Here is a 10,023-nt window from a genome sequence, read left to right as displayed (position 1 = left end):
TTCAAGCAATTCTCCTGCCTCAGCCTCCCATGTAGCTGGGATTACAGGCTCACCGCACCACACCCGCTAGTTTTTGTACTTTTAGTAGAGACAGGGTTTCAACATGTTGGCTAGGCTGGTCTTGAACTCCTGACCTTGTGAACCAGCTGCCTTGGCCTCACAACGTGTTGGGATTATAGGCGTGAGCCACTGTGGCTGGTCAAGACACTTTTTGACTCTTGGAGCCTCAGTCTCATCACCAAATAAGAATGTTAACTAGTTCCAAGGCTTTTGTGAGAATCAAATGATGTAGTGGATGTGAAAACCCTCTGATAACTGTATTTGGGTTTGTTTTTTGACAGTCTTGCTCTGTCACCCAAGCTGGAGTGCAGTGGCACAATCACAGCTCACTGTAGCCTCAAACTCCCAGGCTCATGCAATCCTCCCACCTCAGCCTCCTGAGTAGCTGGAACTATAGGTGTATGCCACCATGCCTGGCTAATTTTTTGTAGAGATGGGCTTTTGCCATGTTGCTCAGGCTGGTCTCACATCCTGGGTTTATAGTGATCTGCCCGCTGTAATCCCAAAGTGCTGGGATTACAGGTGTGAGCCACAGCACCCAGCACCTTTGTCAAGAGTAAAATGCTATTTACATGAAAGACTTTACTGACACTTAACATGAACCAGACTTCCAAACAAAGTTATCAGTCTGTTTTTTTTGTTTTGTTTTGTTTTGTTTTTGAGACAGAGTTTCACTCTTGTTGCCCAGGCTGGAATGCAATGGTGTGATCTTAGCTCACTGCAACCTCCGCCTCCCGGGTTCAAGGGATTCTCCAAGTAGCTAGAATTACAGGCACCCACCACCATGCCCAGCTAATTTTGTATTTTTTTTTTTTTTTTTTTAGTACAGATGGGGTTTCACCATGTTGGTCAGGCTAGTCTCCACTTCCCACCTCAGATGATCCACCCACCTTGGCCTCCCAAAGTGTTGGGATGACAGGTGTGAGCCGCCGCGCTTGGCTATTAGTCTATTTTTAAACATGAACTACCCGCTTCTTTGATAGAGACCAGACGTCAGGGAGGAGACCTGAGGATCAAGCAGTAGCAGGCTGCAGACAGGCCAGGAATAACAAGGCAGGAGCCACACCAAGAGCAAAGCCTCAGTTCCCAATCCTGGTGAAACTGCTGCCCTCCAAGATCAGACCATCCAGACCCTTGCTCTATCAGCTACCAGTCCTTTCTACGGCTGGAGGCTGCATTATCAGTGCACTGCCACTGAGCTCCTCAGTGTTCTGGGAGACCCTAACTCTGCAGCATGTGGTGAGGAGGGAGCAGAGAATGAGGCCCGGGCAGACAAGGGGAAGGCAGCGTGGCTACTGTTCCCAGTCTCTGTCTGACTCGTGTCTGTCCTTGTTGAGCTAGGGAGGAGGCTTGCTTTTTCTGACGGAGAGAAGCCAAACTACTGAGCAAGACAAGCAGAGCTCTTAAGACGCTGTGCAGAATCCACAACTTCGGCAGCCAGAATGGGACCGAAACTCTTGACAGACACGATGGGCCAATGGGCAGAACACAGCTCTCGTGGCCACCCTCATGGACATGGAACGCAAGGCAGGGGTACCAGTACCGCCCACTCCCAGGGAGCTCTGAACCAAGTCCTTGGGTTAGTTTCTTTGGGCTCCCAGTAGGGGACGGGACTCCAGTACCTTTCTGCCTGTCTGGGTTGCTGAGTGGCACCACCTGCACGTTCAAGTACCAGAGAAAGCAAAAAAGCCAATTCAGCAGCAGCTCCCGGGCAGAGCCCACTTGGCACAGTCTATAGAATCCAGGAAGGAAAACAGGCCACCCTTCCCCCACAAGCATCAATGCCTATGCTATGTCTTTTGCTTCCTGTGAGACTGTCAGTTAGGGCCCAGTTCAGTGTGGGGCTGAGACAGCCCGAGTGTGGTTATTTGTGCAAGCTGCTCTTGCCTCCCCTCCCCACAACTGTTTCCATTCTCACTCAGCAGCCACGTCCGGGTCAGACACCCAGGACAGCAGCTGGGACTTTCCAAGGGACTTTTTGAGAAGCTAGTGAAAGTTGGGTGTCGGCTGCACAGCCTAGGCACTCTTGCCGAAACCCACTTCTGTCCTGCAGGATGTAAGCTCTAGCTAGCCCGGCAGGGTTGCTTTCAAGTTGAAATTGAACAGAAATCACCACCCAGGGAGCTTTCTCAGTTTGCTGGGCTGGGGAAATCCTTGAGAAACTCAGTTTGGAGTTGGGGTTATCCAACCATTCCCTCAGAGCTTGCAGGCACCAGAGAAAATGGTTTTGGTTTGAAGAGCCTGGCCAGTCCCAGTTTCCCTCCCATAGGCCTCCGTGAGGACAAGGAAGGGGAATAGACAAAGTCATCAGAGTCAGGTCAGCACTCTCCTCCTTCCCACACGCTCCAGGCCGCAGGTAACAAGCCAAATCAACTCAAGAGCAACACCAGGTGGCTGCGACGCCAAGCCCTCGCACAGGCAGCCCTGCTCTCTCGCGGCTCACCCTGCCGCTGTGGTTCTCCGCATTTCCCCTGCTGCTCTGGCAGATCGTGCACATATTCTCTGTATTGAAAAATGGCCCAAAAAGGAGAAAAGGATTTCACCTTTCTAATACTTACAGAATTTTCACATAGCTTCGTTTCTACAATCACAACAGTCCCGAGGTAAACAGGCAGGGTGTAATCATTCTCTTTTTACAGAGGGACAACAAGGAACTCAGGGAAATAAAAATAGGGAGACTAACAGGACTCCTGGGGAAATTTAAGTAAATGAGAATTTGTGGTAAGTTTTTTTTTATCCTAAAACAAGTAACTCACCTTGGCCCAAAAAATGGGGTATTACCCAAGGTCCCTAACTTGCCTGCAGGAGAAAAGAACTACCTCCTAGAGGGGCACAAACAGGGCAGACTAGGACCCAGCAGTCACCCAAGGCCCAAGGGCCTCCAGTCAGGAAAACGTAAAACGTGAGTCCATGAGACTGGCCTAAGGTATAGGAAGAGCAGTAAAGAGAAGAAAACAGATGAGCAGTGGGGGAAAAAGAATTATTAAACGTGAAGCCTCAGGATTTCTTCAAGGAATACTGCTGTGCCAGGTCTCAAGGGCAGGAGGATACAGGCACAAGACACCAGGGCCACCAAGCTGATGGGGTTCCTGAGCCTCTGACAGCACCTTCTGATGGGCAGCAAGGAGGCACACTAGAAAGGCTGCGACAGTCAAGTGGGAGTAGAAGGGCCTCTGCTGCTCTGGGAAGGTTCTTACAGGGCAAATAAGCTCTTCCTGTGCCTAACAGAACGGAAGAGGGAGGCAAGGTAGTTGTCATGTCCTTAAGAACTTTCTAGAGGTTCATATTTATTGATATTTAACCTACAGTCCTCAGCATGGGCAAGGCGCAGCCCTGGGCCATGGGTAGGAAAATCAGCATCCTACTCTCTCAATTCCATCTGTTAATCCACCAACCCAAATCCCTCCCACCCCCACCTGTAGTCCAAGGAAGAAAAAATGATAAAATGATGTGCTGCCTTCTCAACAGTCGGCTGAGTCTGAATTGGAGAGTAGGAAGTATTTGAAGTTCTGCCCATTTAGTTCCAGAACAAAAAATAAGCAGAGGCAGGAGGTGGAGAGCGAAGATGCTGGCAGCCCTGCATCTCGCTAGGTCTTTATAGCTGTGTCTCTGGATTTGTAGGCCACTCCTCGACTTTTCAGCTCCCGCACGATTCCTGCAGCAGGAAAATAAACAGCTCTGTAAGGGAAGATCAGAAGGATAAGATAGGCCACTTAGCTGCCACCCTGAGGGGGTACTATAAGCAAACTGAAGTTCCTAGACTACTTATCAATAGTCCTGCTTGGCCAGGCATGATGGCTCATACCTGTAATCTCAGCACTTTGGGAGGTCAAAGTGGGAGGATCACTTGAGGCCCAGAGTTCAAGACCAGCCTGGGCTACAGAGCAAGGCAGCATCTCTACAAAAATTTTTTAAAACTTAGCCAGGCATAGTGGCTGGCACCTGTGGTCCCAGCTATTTGGGAGGCCGAGGTGGAAGGATCCCTTGAGTCTGTAAGTTCAAGGCTGCAGTGAGCTACGATCACGCCATTATACTTCAGCCTGGGTGACAGAGCGAGACCCTGTCTCAAAAAAAAAAAAAAGAGTCCTACTTAGTTGGCTTGTTACCAGTGGAGACCTGGGCAAGTGTTTGGTAAGAATGAGAAGAAAAAGAGGGATACATGTAGTCATCAAAAGCAAAGGCCAGGGACCTGCTGTCCCAGCTACTCAGGAGGTGGAGGTGGGACGAGCGCATGAGCCCAGGAGTTAAAAGACTCTAGCCTCGGCAACACAGTGAAACCCTGTCTCTAAAAAAATTAAAACATGAAACAGCAAAAATTCTGGAGCCACAATGCCTGGATTCCAATCCTGCCTCCTCATTTACCAGCTGGGTGACCTATGGGAAGTGATTTAACCTCTCTGGGCCTGGTTCCCCAATCTGTAAAATGCTGAGCCTCGCAGAGTTGTAGGAATTGGCATTCATTCCGATAAAAACCTTCCACAGATGTTTACAGTAAAGGAACGTAGGCTATGATTCTGATTACCTTGGGGCAGGCGACCGGTGACTGACACTGCATATACACCCGGCTTAAAGTTACCTGAGAGAGAAGAAAAATAGATATGAGATCACAGGGAGGTGAGTTAAATGAAGACCAAATGGAAGCTTAAGCTAAACATGAAAGACGTGATGCAACTCCAAGAGAAGCGCTCTCCCTTCTTTTGGCGACAAGTGTGAAGTGACAAGCCACAGGACACTGCTTCCTTACCTTTCCTACGACCTGATCTTCCCCACCCTGAGGTCGCTCACCAGCGCTGATTTCAGACTCCCTAACGGACCTGAGGAACGGTAACAACACTACAACCAAGCCAAAAGGAAAGGGAGACACTTACTGACTCGCTGCCACTTGGAGACCCAGCTGTCCTCTGGACTCATCATCGCAATGATTCTAGAGCAGGAAAAGAAAGGGAGAGTCAGCCTGAGCTCAGTTCTGGGAGAGGAATCCAGGAAAAAAGCCAAGTATTGAGTCTCCACTGGAAAGCAGGGAAAACTGCTTTCTGATGCTGCTATGAGGCTGACTCAAAGCTAGGACTGACAAAAGTTCTTCGTTCTCATGTTCTTGGCCTGCCAGCCACTGGTCCGTTTCCATCCCCAAAAGATTATCTCACTCGGCTCACGATTAGCCTACGGATTCCCTAGAAAATGAGACAGTTTGAGGACTAGAGGGCTAATACTCCTGGTTACAACTACACAACTACAAGGGGTCTAGGGCCTAGTGCAAAGACAAGGGTGAGAAACAATGGATCCTCCTACCAGAAATGAGTTCAACTTGGCCAGGCTCTTCCTCTAATGATCTATACATATGGGGACCTTTCTCAGAACCCCATCAGTAAGCTGAGACTCAAAGGTTGAGATAATACTCTTCTCTCAGTAACAAGCTTGGATTCTTATTTGAGAAGATTCCCTTCCCATCCAAATCCTACATTCTCAGGCATGCACTGTAAATGGAAGGGACCCTACCTCCAGAGGTGACAAGCAGAACACTAGCCCCTAACCCTGCAGACTGATGTGAGATAGGCATGTATGCAGGCCATCCTCCTGACCACATGTATATTCTTCTCTGTCCTTCACAATCTGTCTTTTTAGCCTTAGGGTCCCTATAGCCCAACCTTATGATTTAACCTAAACAGAATTCCCACCGTTCTCCAAACATACCCTGGTGTTCCCCATCCTATGCCTTTGCTCTAGTCACTCCCTTTATTTGGAATGTTCTCGCTCTCACCTCACATTCCTAAAGAATCCCAAACTTCTTTCCTTAAGAGGAAAGTACTACCTCTTCCAATTTTGGCTGAGGTCAAATAGCCCTCCTCTGATCTTTAATTTGCCCACTCTTTAAGACCTACTATGCGCTAGAATATACGAATAATTCCTACAACTCAACAACAAAAAACAACTGAAGTCAAAAATGAGCAAAGGCTGTGAATAGGCATTTCTCCAAAGCTATACAAACGGCTACAACCACATGAAAAGAGGCTCAACATCACCATTCACTGGTGAAATGGGACGCCAGAGTCACGCCCATTAGGATAGCTATTACTAATAAGTAACAAGTGCTAGTGAGGATGGGGAGAAATTAGAACCTTTGGACACTGTTGGTGGGAACAGAAAATGGTGCAGTTGCTAAACAGTTTGACAGTTCCTCAAAAAGCGAAACACTGAATTATCATATGATCTAGCAATTTCACTTCTGGATATATAGATGATCTCTGACTTACCATAATCCAACTGAAGATTTTTCAAATTTATGATGGTGCAAAAGTGACATGCACTCAGTAAAATCATTTTCAAATTTTAAATTTTGTTCTTTTCCAGGCTAGCAATTCAGTACAATATTCCGTCTGATGCTGCACAGCAGCAGTGACCCACAGCTTCCGTCAGCCACAGCAACATAAGTGTTCTGAGCACAGCAACATAAGTGTTCTGAGCACATCTGAAGGAGGCTAAGCTATGTTCAGTAGGTTAGGTGTGGTAAATGCGCTTCTGGCTTATATTTTCAACTTATGATGGGCTTATCAGGTTGTAACTCACCCTAAGTTGAGGAGCATCTGTACTTAAAATAATGAAAAGCAGGAACTTGAACACGTACTTGTATACCAGTGTTCACAGCGGTATTATTTACAAATAGCCAAAAGGGAGAAGCAACCCAAGATATCATTGATGGATGAATGAGCAACAGAACATGATATATACACATACAAAGGAATATTATTCAGCTCAGAAAAGGAGGGAAATGCTGTTGCATGCTGCAATATGAATGAACCTTGAAGACATTATGCAAAGTAAAAGCAGCTACAAAATGCTACTAAACGAACCCACAGGCCCTTAAGGAAAAGGTATCTAAGGTGGTCAAATTCACAGAGACAAAGCATGGTGGTTGTTAGGAACAGGCGGAAGGAAAGAATGAGGAGCTAGTGTTTAATGGGGACAGATGAAAAAAGTTCTGTAGATGGACAGTGGTGATGGCTGCACAACAATGGGTATGCACTAATGCCACTGAATTGTGTATTTTTAAATGGTGCTGGGTGTGGAGGCTCACACCTGTAATCCCAGAACTTTGGGAGGCTGAGGCGGGTAGATAACCTGAGGTCAGGAGTCCAAGACCAGCCTGGCCAACATGGTGAAAACCCATCTCCACTAGAAAGTACAAAAATTAGCTCAGCGTGGGGGTGGGCACCTGTAATCCCAGCTACTCAGGAGGCTGAGGCAGAGAATTGTTTGAACCAGCGGGGCGGAGGCTGCAGTGAGCTGGCACTGCACCACTGCACTCCAGCCTGGGCAACAAGAGTGAGACTCTGTCTCAAAAAAAAAAAAAAAAAAAAGGCCGAGCACGGTGGCTCACGCCTGTAATCCCAGCACTTTGGGAGGCTATGGCAGGTGGATCATGAGGTCAGGAGTTCAAGACCAGCCTGGCCAAGATGGTGAAACTCCATCTCTATTAAAAATTTAAAAATTAGCCAGACATGGTGGCAGGCACCTGTAATTCCAGCTACTCAGGAGGCTGAGGCAGAGAACTGCTTGAATCTGGGAGGCGGAGGTTGCAATGAGCGGAGATTGTGCCACTGCACTCCGGCCTGGGCAACAGAGTGAGACTCCATCTCAAAAAAATACCAATAATAAAAGTAAATAAATAAAATAAAATGGCTAAAATGGTAAACTTTTTACGTTTATCTTAGCACAATAAAAAAAAAATCAACCTCAATACGGGAGACTTCAGTGTCTCTCTTACTAGTAATTATCTCGTTGTGTAACTCTTGACATCTCTCATAGCAACTACTTTACCCATAGATCAGAGTCCCTTCATTCAATTGTTAGCATTGATTGGTACTGTGCTAACAAATGAACAAAGGGACCTAAGTATCTGAGTATGCATATGCATGTGTAGGCAGTAAAGGCTCCAAGCCAACATCTCTTTTGCCCAGTCTTTTATTCCTGCCTTAAGGAAATCAAAGAAGGAATGGTGTTGGCTCATCTTGAAAGAACTTTATCAAGTACTGGGTTTGAGCCCAGTTTGTGTAAAATCCTTAATTGGCCTAGAGGCCAAAATAAGTTTAATATTACCTCCTTAACCCCTAAAGACTACTGTCTTCTAGCTCCAACGTTAAGGAAGAAGTGAGACCTGACTACTTAAGTTTCTCTCCTTTCTTCTCCCCACTGCACAATCTTGCCAAGGTAAACGATTCCTATAGGGCCTCTTAGGGATATCTAAAAAGCAACAGCTTTTGTCTGGGCATGGTGGCTCATGCCTGTAATCCCAGCACTTTGGGAAGCCAAGGTGAGCAGATCACCTGAGGTCAGGAGTTCAAGACCAGCTGGCCAACATGATGAAACCCAGTCTCTACTGAAAAAATACAAAAATTAGCTGGGCATGGTGGGGAGCACCTGTAATCCCAGCTACTCGGGAGCCTGAGGTAGGAGAATCGCTTGAACCTGGGAAGTGGAGGTTGCAGTGAGCCAAGATCACGCCATTTCCCTCCAGCCTGAGCAACAATAGTGAAACTCCATCTCAAGAAAAGAAAAAAAAAAAAAAAAGGCAACAGCTTTTGGGCAACGATCTACCGTTACTGTACCTTCCCGCTTCCCTTCATTTTCAAAAAAATTTTTCATGCATTCAATAAACAGTAAGATTACATTCTTTCTTCTCATGTTAAGTCTTTGAAATCTGGGGTACATTTTATACTTAAAAGCATGTCCTAATTTGGACTAGACACATTTCAAGTGCTCAATAGTTACATGTGGCTAGTGGTAACTGTATCAGATGCACAGCACTAGTGTATCTCAAAATAACTGTGGAGGCTGGACGCAGTGGCTTACACCTATAATTCCAGCACTTTGGGAGGCTGAAGTGGGAGGATCGCTCAAGGCTGCGGTAAGCTATGATCATGCCACATCACTCCAGCCTGACCCATAGAGCAAAACCCTGTCTCAAAACAAAACAGAACAAAAAACCCCCACAAAATAGCCCTCCAAAACAAACAAAAAACGAACAGTTGGGACCAACTAGGATTAATACTTGCCCAGCATTTACTTCTCTGGGTAGGGTTGGGTAATGCCGAAGAAATGATGGAATCTGAAGCTGCTTACCCATCAAAGGAAGAGCTGGTGCAGTCGTATACCATCTCCCGGTTACCCTTCATTTGTAGATACGCATCACAATTGTCACAACCATCATATTCAAACTGGTCTATAGTCTGGGAGTGAAGAAAAATAAAGGAGAAGAAGAGATAAGCATAAACAAGACCAAAAGAAAAAGTAGCCTTCTCAATACTTCAACCTGCTCAATGTCTTGTTTCCCTATGTTGACTATGTCTCCTCAGGTTCCCCACCTACTACTCCTGAAGCTCCATTCCTAAGTCCCACCCTCCCACTCCTTCCTCTCTTGTTCCCAATTCCGTTTTATCTATTCCTTTCTCTAGTCTCCTCAGGGTCAGGCACCCTTTCCAACTACTCACTCAGCTGCGGATCCCCACCCGCCTCTGACTCCCAGGGTCTTTCGGCTCCAACGTCACTCCACCGAACGTCTAAGCCTAGGGCTGAGGATTCAAAGCAGCCTCAGCTGCAAGACCTGCCCGCGACCCTACGAGGTAAAAACAGTGGCCTCCTTCGGCTTCTCCTCCCGCTGCCACCTCTGAGTCCTGGATCTTACTTTTCTCTTTACTGTCCCACGGCCCCGTTCCGCCCTCATTCCCCCATCTTGGTCCCCCATGGACCCTACAACCAGGTCCCCGACTGGCACCTTGACCAGTGAACACAGCAAACAGGCCCGCAGATGCCGCAGGTCCTTTGGCACGGTCTCCAGGGCCATCTTCTCCGATGGGAAGAGCAACGGAGATGAAGACAGCCACAAGCCTACACACCCGCAGGAAGTAAACAGCTCATTACCCAGAATGCCCGCCACTTCCGGTGCTTAGACTTCCTCTTCCGGTGTGG

At 47.2% G+C, this 10,023-nt stretch overlaps 1 protein-coding gene across 1 annotated transcript; it reads right to left on the bottom strand.

Annotated features, from left to right (window-relative positions):
• Positions 1–3,311: 3,311 nt before the first annotated feature.
• On the bottom strand, positions 3,312–9,991 carry SUPT4H1 (SPT4 homolog, DSIF elongation factor subunit). The gene is made up of 5 exons (XM_010339731.3): positions 9,830–9,991; positions 9,178–9,284; positions 4,929–4,984; positions 4,583–4,636; positions 3,312–3,715 (listed from the first exon to the last, which is right to left on the bottom strand). The coding sequence occupies exons 1-5, from the start codon at positions 9,896–9,898 to the stop codon at positions 3,648–3,650; spliced, it is 354 nt and encodes a 117-aa protein (XP_010338033.1). The 5' UTR covers positions 9,899–9,991; the 3' UTR covers positions 3,312–3,647.
• Positions 9,992–10,023: the final 32 nt, after the last annotated feature.

The sequence above is a fragment of the Saimiri boliviensis genome, chromosome 17 (genome assembly GCF_048565385.1).
Source record: "Saimiri boliviensis isolate mSaiBol1 chromosome 17, mSaiBol1.pri, whole genome shotgun sequence".
Lineage (NCBI taxonomy): Eukaryota > Metazoa > Chordata > Mammalia > Primates > Cebidae > Saimiri > Saimiri boliviensis.
The sequence above is the reverse complement of the archived record's forward strand: the minus strand, read 5'-3'. Positions and strand labels throughout refer to the sequence as shown.